The sequence below is a fragment of the Tachyglossus aculeatus genome, chromosome X1, assembly GCF_015852505.1.
Source record: "Tachyglossus aculeatus isolate mTacAcu1 chromosome X1, mTacAcu1.pri, whole genome shotgun sequence".
Lineage (NCBI taxonomy): Eukaryota > Metazoa > Chordata > Mammalia > Monotremata > Tachyglossidae > Tachyglossus > Tachyglossus aculeatus.
Genome location: NC_052101.1, coordinates 18,884,600 through 18,899,659, shown reverse-complemented (window position 1 = coordinate 18,899,659; position 15,060 = coordinate 18,884,600). Strand labels below are relative to the sequence as shown.

General features: G+C 48.3%; 1 protein-coding gene across 1 annotated transcript in view; it reads left to right on the top strand.

The window, feature by feature from the left end:
• Positions 1 to 6,995: 6,995 nt before the first annotated feature.
• XKR5 (XK related 5) overlaps positions 6,996 to 15,060 on the top strand; it is a 32,276-nt gene continuing 24,211 nt past the window's right edge. The window contains exons 1-2 of the mRNA XM_038771670.1: positions 6,996 to 7,104; positions 9,837 to 10,017. Coding sequence (XP_038627598.1) covers positions 6,996 to 7,104; positions 9,837 to 10,017 — 290 coding nt within the window. The remainder of the gene's footprint in view (positions 7,105 to 9,836; positions 10,018 to 15,060) is intronic.

The following is a 15,060-nucleotide window of genomic DNA, read 5'->3' as shown; positions in this document are numbered from 1 at the left end:
AAGTTAAATTAAAAGTTGTCGTTTTGATTGTAATACAATTTTATCGAAATTGAGTAGTGTATAAAACACCTGATTACCCACAAATTCTATTTTTAGGAAATGAAATTACATTTCAAGCAGGAGAGCGTTGGCTGGAACTATAAAAATAATAATAATAAAACAATAATAATAATAATAATTAGCATTTGTTAAGCGCTTACTATGTGCCAGGCACTGTACTAAGCACTGGGCATTGTCCTTTTTTGGGCTGCCAAGCAGATGAAGCATTGAAATGAGTCCGCAGGGAGGCCAAGCTTTTAGTACAGTGCTCTGCACAAAGTAAGTGCTCAATCAATACTGTTGATTTATTGATGGGGGGGGGCAGCAGGAGGAGGAGGAGTAGAGCAGGATTAGAAGAGGAGGGGGAGAATTGCAGGAGTCACTATACAATCTCTACCCTCACCAGCTCTGAAATCCTTCTATACGACCACTACCCATTTCACTTCCAACAAATCTGTCATGTTCCCCCACAGAGATCTCCCATCTTTTGACCCCATCCAATTTTCTCAAGGCATAATAATAATAATAATAATAATGGTATTTGTTAAGCACTATGTGCATAGCACTGTTCTAAGCGCTCGGGGGATACAAGATGATCAGGTTGTCCCATGCAGGGCTCACAGTCTTTGTCCCCATTTTAAAGATGAGGGAACTGAGGCCCAGAGAAGTGAAGTGACTTGCCCAAAATCACACAGCTGACAACTGGAGGAGCCGGAATTTGAACCCATGATCTCTGACTCCAAAGCCCGGGCTCTTTCCACTGAGCCACGCTGCTTCTCTACCTCCATACCCAAACTGCTTTTTCTTTATGCACAAACAGACACTCTCACCACCACCGTCTCTACTGAATTCAACTCCTTCTTTCCCCTAGCCCTCTGTGGATTTCGTAGCACTAACCCACGGCCCTCAATCGCATCCAGAGTCCTCTTTCTCCGCTCCCGTGTACGAGCCACGGAGCTCTGCTGGGAGAAATCCAGATATCAGGTTGACTATGTCCATCTCAACCTCATCTTCTTCCCCCAACCCTGGCAACATTATTTCTCCATCTTTATTGATTTCCACGCCCATTGCCCTCATCGGCTGTTCCAGACATTTAACTCCCTCATCAAACCACGACCCCTCACCTCCCCCATCTCTCGCCCCTAATGACTTGGCCACATATTTCACTAAGAAAATCGAAACCATCAGGTGTGATCATCCTTAAATCTCCCCCGCTCTTCTCCAGTCCCTCCCTCCTCCTGCCGCTTCTTGGACTCTCCCATCTTTCTCAACAGTATCTCAAGAGATCTTCTGCTTTTTCTCAAAATCCACCCCCGCCACCTGCATATCCGACCCCATCCCTTCGCACCTTTATCAAAATGCTTCTTCCCTCCTTAATCGCCACCTTCAACTCTATTTACTCTCCAATGGCTTCTTTCCCACTGTTTTCAGAGGTGCTCATGTCTTCCCTCTCCTAAAAATAAAAACCTCCCTCAACTCCACGGTTCCCTCCAGTTACCGTCCCATCTCCCTCCTCCCATTCCTCTCCAAACTTCCTGCAAGAGTTGTCTATACCCACTGCCTCCATTTCCCCTCCTCCAATTCGCTCCTTGACCCCCCTCCAATCTGGCTTCCGTCCCCTTCACTCCACAGAAACTACCTTCTCTAAGGTCACTACTGACCTCCTTCTTGCCCAATCATTCATTCATTCAATCGTATTTATTGAGCGCTTTCTGTGTGCAGAGCATTATACTAAGCGCTTGGGAAGTACAAGTTGGGCAACATATAGAGACGGTCCCTACCCAACAGTGGGCTCACAGTCTAGAAAGTGCTTACTTTATTAAGTGCTTACTACTATGTGCAAAGCACTGTTCTAAGCATTGGAGAGGTTACAAGGTGATCAGGTTGTCCCACAGGGGGCTCACAGTCTTAATCCCCATTTTCCAGATGAGGTAACTGAGGCCCAGAGAAGTGAAGTGACTTGCCCAGAGTCACACAGTTGACAATTGGTGGAGCCGGAATTTGAACCCATGACCTCTGATTCCAAAGCCCAGGCTCTTTCCACTGAGCCACGCTGCTTCTCTGTGTTGGATTCTCTGCCACTGGCTTCCACTCCATCCTAATCCTCCTCCACCTCTCAGGTGCCTTCAAACACTGTACATACATACATATTTATTACTCTATTTATTCATTTATTTATTTATTCTGCTTGTACATTTCTATCCTATTTATTTTATTTTGTTGGTATGTTTGGTTCTGTTCTCTGTCTCCCCCTTTTAGACTGTGAGCCCACTGTTGGGTAGGGACTGTCTCTATGTGTTGCCAATTTGTACTTCCTAAGCGCTTAGTACAGTGCTCTGCACATAGTAAGCACTCAATAAATACGATTGATTGATTGATTGTTAGACGACCTCCTTCAACTGGAAATATTAACCAACCTTAGTTTTACTGATCCTGTCCTTTCCTGGTTCCCCTCCTATCTCTTTGATTCTGATTCCTATGACTGCTCCTTCTGGCTCCTTCTCTGCCTCCCACTGCCTAGGTGCCAAGGCTGTGTTGTGGGTCTACTTCTATTCTCCATTTACACCCACTCCCTGGGAGAACTCATTCATTCTCTTGCCTTCAACTACCACCTGTTTGAGGATGATTCCCAAATCTACAAGTCATCTTCTCTGCAGTCTCGTATTTCCGTCTGCCTTCAGGACACCTGCGCTTGGATGTCCCACTGACACCACAGATACGTCTAAAACAGAACTCCTCTTTCCATCTAAACCTTGACCTTCCCGTGCCTTTCCCGTCACTGTAGACAGCACCACCATTCTCCCTGTCTCACCAGCTTGTAACCTTGGCATTATCCTCAACTCATCTCTCATTCAACCCACACACTCAGTGTTAGCAAATCCTGTCGGTTGAATGTTCCCAGCATTTCTAAGACTCATCCTTTCCTAGTCACCCAAATTGCTACCATGTTGATCCAAGCACTTATCTTTGATTATTGAATCAGTCTGTTTGATGACTTTCCTGGCTCTGTTTGCGCTGTTGCCCCAATCATTTTTCTACAAAACCTTTCAGCCCATGTTTCTCCATTCTTCAAGAACCTCCAGTGGGCAACCACCCACACTTCCGCATCAGACAGAAACTCCTTACCCTTGGTTTGAAATCACTCAATCACCTTTGGGCAAGTCACTTCACTTCTCTGTGCCCCAGTTACCTCATCTGGAAAATGGGAATTAAGACTGTGAGCCCCCCGTGGGAAAACCTGATCACCTTGTAACCTCCCCAGCGCTTAGAACAGTGCTTTGCACATAGTAAGCGCTTAATAAATGCCATCATTATTATTTTACTTCACTGATTTCCTACTCCAACCCAGCACCTTTAACCACTCCTCTAATGCCATCTTACTCATTGTGCCTCAGTCTCATCTGTCGTGTTGCCTACCCCTTATAATAATAATAATAATGATGGCATTTGTTAAGCGCTTACTATGTGCAAAGCACTGTTCTAAGCGCTAGAGGGGATACAAGGTGAGCGGGTTGTCCCACGTGGGGCTCACAGTCATCATCTCCATTTTACAGATGAGGTAACTGAGGCTCAGAGAATTTAAGTGACTTGCCCAAGGTCACACAGCAGACATGTGGCGGAGCTGGGATTCAAACCCATGACCTCTGACTCCAAAGCCCAGGCTCTTTCCACTGAACCACACTGCTTCTCTATCTCCTGCCTCTGGCCTTCAGAGGTCATGGGTTCAAATCCCAGCTCTACCAATTGTCAGCTGTGTGACTTTGGGCAAGTCACTTCACTTCTCTGTACCTCAGTTCCTCATCTGCAAAATGGGGATTAAGATTGTGAGTCCCCCGTGGGACAACCTGATCACCTGGTAACCTCCCCAGCGCTTAGAACAGTGCTTGGCACATAGTAAGCGCTTAATAAATGCTGGCATTATTATTATTATTATACCTCAGTCTCATCTGTCGTGTTGCCTACCCCTTATCCATCTCCTGCCTCTGGCCTTCAGAGATCATGGGGTCAAATCCCGGCTCCGCCAATTGTCAGCTGTGTGACTTTGGGCAAGTCACTTCTCTGTGCCAGTTACCTCAACTGTAAAATGGGGATTAAGACTGTGAACCTCCTGTGGGACAACCTGATCACCTTGTAACCTCCCCAGCACTTAGAACAGTGCTTTGCACATATTAAGTGCTTAATAAATGCCATTATTATTATTATAATCACTGTCCTCACCTTCAAAGTCTTTTTAAAAGCACATTTCAGGTCTTCCCAACCTAAACCCTCATTTCTCCTACTCCCACTACCTTCTGCATCACCCTTGCAGGTGGATTTTGATTTAATTGACCATCCTCAGCCCCACAGCCCTTTTGTACATATCAGTAATTTATTTTCTTAAATGTCCATCTCCCCTTCTAGGCTCTTTTGTGGGCAGGGAAAGTGTCGACCAACTCTGCTATATTGTGCTCTCCCAAGCACTTAATACAGTGCTCTGCACAGAGTAAGTGCCACCAGGAGGAACAGGAGTTGGAGGCGAGCACCAGGAGAGGGAAGAGGAGGAGGAGGAGCAAGAACTGGAGGAGAGCATGAAGAGCAGCAGGAGAGGGAGAAGGAGAAGGAGGGAACCAGGAGGAGCAGGATAGGAAGGAGGAGGAGAGCATCGAGGAGATTAGGAGAGGGTGGAGGGGGGGAGCAACAGGAGGAGCAAGAGAGGGAGGAGGAGAGCAACTGGAGGAAGAGGAGGAGGAAGAACAGGAGAGGGAGGAGGAGGAGAGCACCAGGAGGAGCAGAATAGGAAGTAACAGGAGGCGAAGAGCAACAGGAGGAGCAAGAGAGGGAGGAGGAGAGCACCAGAATGAGGAAGAGCAGGAGGAGGAGAAGAGCACCAGGAGGAGCAGGAGAGGGAGGAGCAGGAGGAAGAGGAGGAGAGCACCAAGAGGAGGGGCAGAAGAGGGAAGAACAGGAGGAGAAGAGCACCGGGAGAAGCAAGAGAAGGAGGAGAGCACTAGGAGCAGAAGGAAGAACAGAGGGTGAAGAGCACAAGGAGGAGCAAGAGAGGGAGGAGGAGAAGGAGAGCACCAGGAGGAGCAGAAAAGAAGAAGAGCATGGGGAGGAGGAGCAGGAGAGGGAGGAGCAGGAGGAGGACAGCACCAGGAGGAGGAGGAGGAAGAGCAGGAGCATAAGAAGAGCACCAGGAGGAGCAGGAAGAGGAGCAGAAGAGGGAAGGTACAGGAGGCAAAGAGCACCAGGAGGGGCAAGAGAGGGAGGAGGAGGAGAGCACCAGGAGGAGGGGAGGAGGAGCAAGAGGAGGAGAGCACCAGGAGGATCAGGAGAAGGAGCAGAAGAGGGAAGAACAGGAGGTGAAGAGCACCAGGAGGAGGAGGAGCAGGAGAGGGAGGAGCAGGAGAAGAGGGAAGAACAGGAGAAGAGCACTAGGAGGAAGAAGAGCAGGGGAGGGAGGAGGGGAAAGAGAGCACAGGGAGGAGGAGAAGGGGGAGGAGGAGGAGAAGAGAAGGAGGAGAGCACCAGGAGGAGCAGGAGAGGGAGGAAGAGGGGGAGAGAATCAGTAGGAAGAGGAGGAGGAGCAGGACAGCACGGGGAGGAGGAGAGCACCAGGAGGAGGAGCAGAAGAGGGAAGAACAGGAGGAGAAGAGCACAAGGAGGAACAAGAGAGGGAGGAGGAGAGCATCAGGAGGGGCAAGAGAGGGAGGAGGAGGGGGAAGAGCAGAAGAGGGAAGAACAGGAGAAGAGCACCAGTAGCAAGAGAGGGAGGAGGAGAGCACCAGGAAGAGCACGAGGAAGAACAGAAGAGGGAAAAACAGGAGAACACGGGGAAGAGGAGGAGAGCACCAGGAACAGCACGAGGAAGAACAGAAGAGGGAAAAACAGGAGAACACGGGGAAGAGGAGGAGACCATGGGGAGGAGGAGGAAGAGGAGAGCATCAGGAAGAGGAGGGGATCACGAGGAGGAGGAGAGCATGAGGAGGAGGAAAAGAGCACGAGGAAGAGGAGAAGATCACGAGGACGAGAGCACGGGGAGGAGGAAGAGGAGAGCATCAGGAAGGGGAGGAGATCACGAGGAGGAGGAGGAGGAGAGCACGAGGAGGAGGAGAGAGCACGAGGAGGAGGAGGAGAGCATGAGGAGGAGGAGAGAGCACGAGGAGGAGGAGAGAGCATGAGGAGGAGGAGAGCACGAGGAGGAGGAGAGCATCAGGAGGAGGAGGAGAGCATGGGGAGGAGTTGGAGAGCATGGGGAGGAGTTGGAGAGCACGGGGAGGAGTTGGAGAGCACGGGGAGGAGTTGGAGAGCACGGGGAGGAGGAGTTGGAGAGCACGAGGAGGAGGAGTTGGAGAGCACGAGGAGGAGGAGTTGGAGAGCACGGGGAGGAGGAGGAGTTGGAGAGCACGGGGAGGAGGAGGAGTTGGAGAGCACGGGGAGGAGGAGGAGTTGGAGAGCACGGGGAGGAGGAGGAGTTGGAGAGCACGGGGAGGAGGAGAGCACGGGGAGGAGAGATATGGGGAGGAGGAGGAGAGCATCGGGAGGAAGAGCAGAGCATCGGGAGGAGGAGGAGAAGCAGAGCACGGGGGGAGGAGGAAGATATCGGAGGAGGAGGAGGAGAGCATCAGGAGGAGAACACGGGGAGGAGGAGGAGGAGAGCACGGGGAAGAGGAGAGCAGGAAGAGAACGAGGAGGAGGAGGAGGAGGAGAGCATCAGAAGAGCACGGGGAGGGGGAGGAAGATATCGGAGTTGGAGGAGAGCATGAGGAAGGCGAGGAGAGGAGGAGGAGAGCATGAGGAAGGCGAGGAAAGCAGGAGGAGGAGGAGAGCACGGGGAAGGGAAAGAGGAGGAGGAGGAGGAGGAGTGAGAGGAAGTAGAGGACGAAGGGGAGGAGCCGGAGGAGGAGGAGAAAGGCAGCGGGCGTGGCCTGTCTGGGCGGGCGGCTGCAGCTGCGGAGGGGAGAAGCGGGATCGGGATGGCCGGAGCGGGATCGTGGGATCGGGATCGGAGGATGGTCGCGGGCTTCCCGACCGGGGCGGCCCTGCCACTGCTGCTGCTGCTGCTGGCGGCGGAGCAGACCGCACGTGAGCCACGACCCCACCCCGCCCGCCGCCGGCTTCTTTCCCGCGCTCCCGATAGCCCCGCCCCCCGGGCGCTGCCGGCCAATCCCCGCCCGCGCTCCCCCTCAGCCCCGCCCCTCGGGCGCTGCGAGCCAATCCCCAGCCGCGCTCCCGCTCTCCCCGCTACTCGGACGCTGCGAGCCAATCCCCAGCCGCGCTCCCGCTCCCCCCGCCCCCTGGACGCTGGCAGCCAATCCCCGCCCGCGCTCCCGCATAGCCCCGCCCCTCGGACGCTGCGAGCCAATCCCCAGCCAGGCTCCCTCTCTCCCCGTCCCCAGGACGCTGGCAGCCAATCCCCGCCCGCGCTCCCGATCTCCCCGCCCCCGGACGCCGGGAGCCAATCCCCGACCGTGCTCCTTCATAGCCCCGCCCCTCAATGCATAGCGCACATTCATTCATTCATTCATTCATTCATTCATTCATTCATTCATTCATTCATTCATTCATTCATTCATTCATTCATTCATTCATTCAGTCGTAGTTATTGAGCACTTGCTGTGTGCAGAGCACTGTACTAAGCGGTTGGGAAGTACAAGTTGGCAACATATAGAGACGGTCCCTCCCCAACCATGGGCTCACAGTCTAGAAGTCCTCTCCTCTTCTCCCACTCCCTTCTGCATGGCTCTGATTTGCGCCCTTCATTCCTCCTCCCTTCCAGCCTCTCAGCACAGAAATATATATATACACGTATATATATACATATATATGTATATATGTAATTTATTTATTCATGTATATTAATGTCTCCCCTTCTAGACTGTGAGCGTGTTGTGGGCAGGAAATGTGTCTGTTATATTGCTCCCTCCCAAGCGCTTATTACAGTGCTTTGTACACAGTGAGCGCTCAGTAAGTACAACTGAATGAACGAAGTGGGTATAGGCAATATTGTGGACGAACACAGTAAGTGCTCAGTAAATACAATTGAATGAACGAAGGGGGTATAGGCCATATTGTGGACGAACACAGTAAGTGCTCAGTAAATACAATTGAATGAACGATGTGGGTAAATCAATCAATCAATCAATCGTATTTATTGAGCGCTTACTATGTGCAGAGCACTGTACTAAGCACTTGGGAAGTACAAATTGGCAACATGTAGAGACAGTCCCTACCCAACAGTGGGCTCACAGTCTAAAAAGGCAATATTGTGGATGAGCACAGTGAGTGCTCAGTAAATACAATTGAATGAACGAAGTCGGTATAGGCCATATTGCAGACGAACACAGTAAGTGCTCGGTAAATACAATTGAATGAACGAAGGGGGTATAGGCCATATTGTTGACGAACACAGTAAGTGCTCGGTAAATACAATTGAGTGAACGAAGTGGGTATAGGCAATATTGTGGACGAACACAGTAAGTGCTCGGTAAATACAACTGAATGAACGAAGTGGGTATAGGCAATATTGTGGACGAACACAGTAAGTGCTCAGTAAATACAATTGAACAAAGTGGGTATAGGCAATATTATGGATGAACGCAGTAAGTGCTCGGTAAATACAATTGAATGAACGAAGGGGGTATAGGCCATATTGTGGACGAACACAGTAAGTGCTCGGTAAATACAATTGAATGAACGAAGTGGGTATAGGCAATATTGTGGACGAACACAGTAAGTGCTCGGTAAATACAACTGAATGAACAATGTGGGTATAGGCAATATTGTGGACGAACACAGTAAGTGCTCAGTAAATACAATTGAACAAAGTGGGTATAGGCAATATTATGGATGAACACAGTAAGTGCTCGGTAAATACAATTGAATGAACGAAGGGGGTATAGGCCATAGGCCATATTGTGGACGAACACAGTAAGTGCTCGGTAAATACAATTGAATGAACGAAAAGTGGGTATAGGCAATATTGTGGACGAACACAGTAAGTGCTCGGTAAATACAACTGAATGAACAAAGTGGGTATAGGCAATATTGTGGACGAACACAGTAAGTGCTCGGTAAATACAACTGAATGAACGAAGTGGGTATAGGCAATATTGTGGACGAACACAGTAAGTGCTCGGTAAATACAATTGAACAAAGTGGGTATAGGCAATATTATGGATGAACACAGTAAGTGCTCAGTAAATACTACTGAATGAACAAAGTGGGTATAGGCAATATTGTGGACGAACACAGTAAGTGCTCAATAAATACAATTGAATGAACAAAGTGGGTATAGGCAATATTGTGGACGAAAAACTGGCAGGATTCAGAATCAGAGTGTATTTTGCAGGTCAAAAACAAAGGTGTCAAAGATGACATCCAATTTAGGACAAGCAGCATGGCTTAGTGGAAAGAGCACGGGCTTGGAAGCCAGAAGATGTGGGTTCTAATCCCAGCTCTGCCGCTTGTCTGCTGTGTGACCTTGGGCAAGCCACTTAACCTCTCTGTGCCTCAGTACCTCATCTGTAAAATGGGGATTAAGATTGTGAGCCCCACGTGGGACAACCTGATCACCTTGACTCTACCCCGGTGCTTAGAGCAGTGTTTGGCATATAGTAAGCGCTTAACGAATGCTATTATTGTTATTATTTGAGGTTCTAGGACGAGGAATGAGGGTGCCCGGAAAGTATTTGTAGAATTCTTAAATCTAATGGGGTTACCCCTCCAAACTCGCGAGAAGTAGCCTGTTTGTACCGCATCTGTCCGCCGCGGGTGAGCTCCGTCTTGACCCTCCTTTCCGCCTGTGATCCTCCCAGGACTCTACACCGTGGTTCATTACTTTCTCATCGGCCATCCCGCCCGGGCCTGGATGACCCTGTCTCTGTTCTTGCCTGGTGGTCCAGTCCAGTGCCTCAGCTACTTTTGGTTCCGGGCAGACGGGGTCCGAGGCTGTCCCCTGATGATGGTGCATCTTCTGCAGCTGGGAATATGGAAGCGGTAAGGTCGCTCAGCCCTGAGGAACTTTGCCTTCAAATCAATCAATCAATCAATCGTATTTATTGAGCGCTTACTGCGTGCACAGCACTGTGCTAAGCGCTTGGGAAGTACAAGTTGGCAACATATAGAGACAGTCCCTACCCAACCCAATCCTACTTGTACATATCTATTCTATTTATTTTATTTTGTTAGTATGTTTGGTTTTGTTCTCTGTCTCCCCCTTTTAGACTGTGAGCCCACTGTTGGGTAGGGACTGTCTCTATAGGTTGCGAATTTGTACTTCCCAAGCGCTTAGTACAGTGCTCTGCACACAGTAAGCGCTCAATAAATACGATTGATGATGATATAGAGACAGTCCCTACCCAACAGTGGGCTCACAGTCTAGAAGAAGGCCCAATCAATCAATCAATCATATTTATTGGGCGCTTATTGTGTGCAGAAGACTGTGCTGAGCGCTTGAGGGAGTACAGCAGAACAGAGTTGGTAGACGTATCGTACCTCCCAAGCGCTTAGCACAGTGCTCTGCACACAGTAAGCGCTCAATAAATACGATTGAGTGAATGAATGAATTCCCTGCCCACAGTGAGCTTACAGATTAGAGGAGGAGACACATTATTATAAGTAAGTTATGGATATAAAATTTTATTTGCATGTGGGTGATTTCAAAGTTTGAATGATGACCGTTGAAAAACATCCCCACGTAAAACCGTAGGTGAGATGATTGTTTGGTCCGTGGGCCGGCAGTCTAAAGAACTTTAGAGGTGAAGCTAATGTTTCTGGCTCCCCTCCCTGCCCCAGATCCATGGGGGCTAAACTTGTAATTTTGGTACTTGTTAAGCACTCAGTATGTGCCAAGCACTGTACTAAGCAGTTGAGACAGATACAAGATAAGCAGATTCATTCATTGGCCCTACTGAGAGCTCACCTCCTCCAGGATGCCTTCCCAGACTGAGCCCCTTCCTTCCTCTCCCCCTCGTCCCCCTCTCCATCCCCCCCATCTTACCTCCTTCCCTTCCCCACAGCACCTGTATCTATGTATATATGTTTGTACATATTTATTACTCTATTTATTTTACTTGTACATATCTATTCTATTTATTTTATTTTGTTAGTATGTTTGGTTTTGTTCTCTGTCTCCCCCTTTTAGACTGTGAGCCCACTGTTGGGTAGGGACTGTCTCTAGATGTTGCCAACTTGAACTTCCCAAGCGCTTAGTACAGTGCTCTGCGCACAGTAAGCGCTCAATAAATACGATCAATTGATTGATTCAATCATATTTATTGAGTGCTTACTGTGTGCAGAGCACTGGACTAAGCGCTTGGAAAGTACAATTCGGCAACAGATAGAGACAGTTCCTACCCAACAACGAGCTCACATCAGGCATAGTACCTAACCCATATGGAGCTCGTAACCTAAGGGAAAGAAAGAGCAGTTATTGAACTCCCGTTTTACTGGGGCACAGAGAAGTTAAGCGACTTGCCCCAAGTCACACAGCCGACAAGTGGTAGAGCCAAGATATCAACACAGGTCACCTGATGCCCAGGTTTGTGATCTTTCCACTAGGCCAGGGTACCCCTGTCTCTACTCAAGACACATCTCCTGTCCTCTTAAATGACCGTACATTTAAGATATAAAGTAGATAGTACGTCCTATTTTGTTTGCTTTTCTTTTTCTAAAAGGCAAATGTGTTAAACGTCTACTGAAGACTCATAATAATAACGGTATCAAGCACTTACTATGTTCAAGTCACTGTGTGAAGGACCGGGGTGGATCCAAGCAAATCAGGTTGGACACAGCGAGCTTACAGATTAGAGGAGGAGACATATTATTATAAGTTATGGATATAAAATTTTATTTGCATGTGGGTGATTTCAAAGTTTTAATGATGACCGTTGAAAAACATCCCCACGTAAAACCGTAGGTGAGATGATCGTCTGGGCCGTGGGCCGGCAGTCTAAAGAACTGTAGAGGTGAGAGTTGGCAGATGAGGTAACTGAGGCACAAGAGAAGTTAAGCGACTTGCCCAGGGTCGCAGAGAAGACAAGTGGCAGAGTCAGGATTAGAACCCAGATCCTTCTGACTCCGCTAGGCCGTGCTGACTCGTGTCATCATCGGGATTAGAACCCAGATCCTTCTGACTCCGCTAGGCCGTGCTGACTCGTGTCATCATCGGGATTAGAACCCAGATCCTTCTGACTCCACTAGGCCGTGCTGACTCGTGTCATCATCGGGATTAGAACCCAGATCCTTCTGACTCCACTAGGCCGTGCTGACTCGTGTCATCATCGGGATTAGAACCCAGATCCTTCTGACTCCACTAGGCCGTGCTGACTCGTGTCATCATCGGGATTAGAGCCCAGATCCTTCTGACTCCACTAGGCCGTGCTGCCTCGTGTCATCATCGGGATTAGAACCCAGATCCTTCTGACTCCACTAGGCCGTGCTGACTCGTGTCATCATCGGGATTAGAACCCAGATCCTTCTGACTCCACTAGTCCGTGCTGACTCGTGTCATCATCGGGATTAGAACCCAGATCCTTCTGACTCCATTAGGCCGTGCTGACTCGTGTCATCAAAGACTGGGTAGGGTATCAGAACGCAGCTGCAGGCATCAAAAGCACCTGGATGGTGTTTGGGTCAATAGAAATAAATCAGTATATATGGTTGTACATATTTATTACCCTGTTTATTTATTTATTTATTTATTTTACTTGTACATTTCTATCCTATTTATTTTATTTTGTTGGTATGTTTGGTTCTGTTCTCTGTCTCCCCCTTTTAGACTGTGAGCCCACTGTTGGGTAGGGACTGTCTCTATGTGTTGCCAATTTGTACTTCCCAAGCGCTTAGTACAGTGCTCTGCACATAGTAAGCGCTCAATAAATACGATTGATTGATTGATTGATTGATTGATTGTTCCAAATAAAACCTATTCCCGGGTGGGCCAGCCTAATCTGGAGGCATCTGGGGAATTTGCCGGACTTGCCTCGGTTTGGCCGGGACCACTTCTGGGGTTCAAAAGAGGCAGTATGGCCGAGTGGATAGAGCAGGGGCCTTGGAGCCAGAAGGGTATGGGTTCTAATCCCGGCTCTGCCACTTCATCATCAATCGTATTTATTGAGCACTTACTGTGTGCAGAGCACTGGACTAAGCGCTTGGGAAGTCCAAGTTGGCAACACATAGAGACGGTCCCTACCCAACAGCGGGCTCACAGTCTAGAAGGGGGAGACAGAGAACAAAACCAAACATACTAACAAAACAAAATAAATAGACTAGATAGGTACAAGTAAAATAAATAAATAAATTGTGGTATTATTAGTGTCCAGCACATAGTAAGCGCCTTACAAACACCATTGTCACCATCATTAGTAGTATTATTAGTGTCCAGCACATAGTCAGTGCTTCCCCAAATACCATCATCACCATCATTAGCATCATTATTATTATCATTATTATCATCATCATTATTATTATTATTATTATTATTATTATTATTATTATTATTATTATTATTATAATGCCACTTGTCTGCTGTGTGACTTGGGGCAAGTCTCTTCACTTCCCTGGGCCTCAGTTACCTCATTTGTAAAATGGGAATTAAGACTGTGAGCCCCACCTGAGACAGGGACTGTCTCTGCCACTTGAATGCTCTGTGACCTGTGGCAGGTCTCTTCACTTCCCTGGGCCTCAGTTACCTCATCTGGAAAATGGGGGTGAAGACTGTGAGCTCCTCAGTTCAGAGAAGTGAAGTGACTTGCCCAAAGTCACACAGCTGACAAGTGGCAGAGTCAGGATTTGAACCCATGACCTCCGACTCCAAAACCCGGGCTCTTTCCATGTTAAGCGCTCCCTATGTGCCAAGCACTGTTCTATGCACTGGGGAAGATACAAGGTCAGCAGGTTGTCCCACGTGGGGCTCACAGTTTTAATCATCATCATCAATCGTATTTATTGAGCGCTTACTGTGTGCAGAGCACTGTACTAAGCGCTTGGGAAGTACAAGTTGGCAACATATAGTGACAGCCCCTACCCAACAGTGCGCTCACAGTCTAATCCCCGTTTTACAGAGGAGGTAACTGAGGCCCGGAGAAGTGAAGTGACTTGCCCAGGTCACACAGCGGGCAAGTGGCAGAACTGGGATTCGAACCCACGACCTCCAAGCCCAGGCTCTTGCCACTAAGCCACGCTGTCTCTCTATGTTGCCAACTTGTACTTCCCAAGAGCTTAGTCCAGTGCTCTGCACACAGTAAGCGCTCAATAAATACGATTGATGATTGATTGGTTGGTAGAGAAGACCCGTGTGCGTGTATGTGCGAGTGCTCATATATGTGTGTCTGTTACATTCATTCAGTCGTATTTATTGAGCGCTTCCTGTGTGCAGAGCACTGGACTAAGCGCTTGGGAAGTACAATGGGTGTAGTAATGGTACTACACCATAATAGTAATAGTACCAGTAATAGTAATGTACTATTACTACTATTACTATTACTACTACTATTATCACCACCAGTAATAGTAATGTAGTAATGTAGTAATGTGTGCACAATGTTTTTTTTTTTTTACTCTATTTATTTATTTATTTATTTTATTTGTACATATCTATTCTATTTATTTTATTTTGTTAGTATGTTTGGTTTTGTTCTCCGTCTCCCCCTTTTAGACTGTGAGCCCACTGTTGGGTAGGGACTGTCTCTATATGTTGCCAATTTGTACTTCCCAAGCGCTTAGTCCAGTGCTCTGCACATAGTAAGCGCTCAATAAATACGATTGATGATGATGATGATGATGATGAGAAGTCCTGCCGATAGTGGGACTGTGAGCCCACTGTTGGGTAGGGACTGTCTCTATATGTTGCCAATTTGTACTTACCAAGCGCTTAGTCCAGTGCTCTGCACATAGTAAGCGCTCAATAAATATGATTGATGATGATGATGATGATGATGATGAGAAGTTCTGCCGATAGTGAGACTGTGAGCCCACTGTTGGGTAGGGACTGTCTCTCTATGTTGCCAATTTGTACTTCCCAAGCGCTTAGTCCAGTGC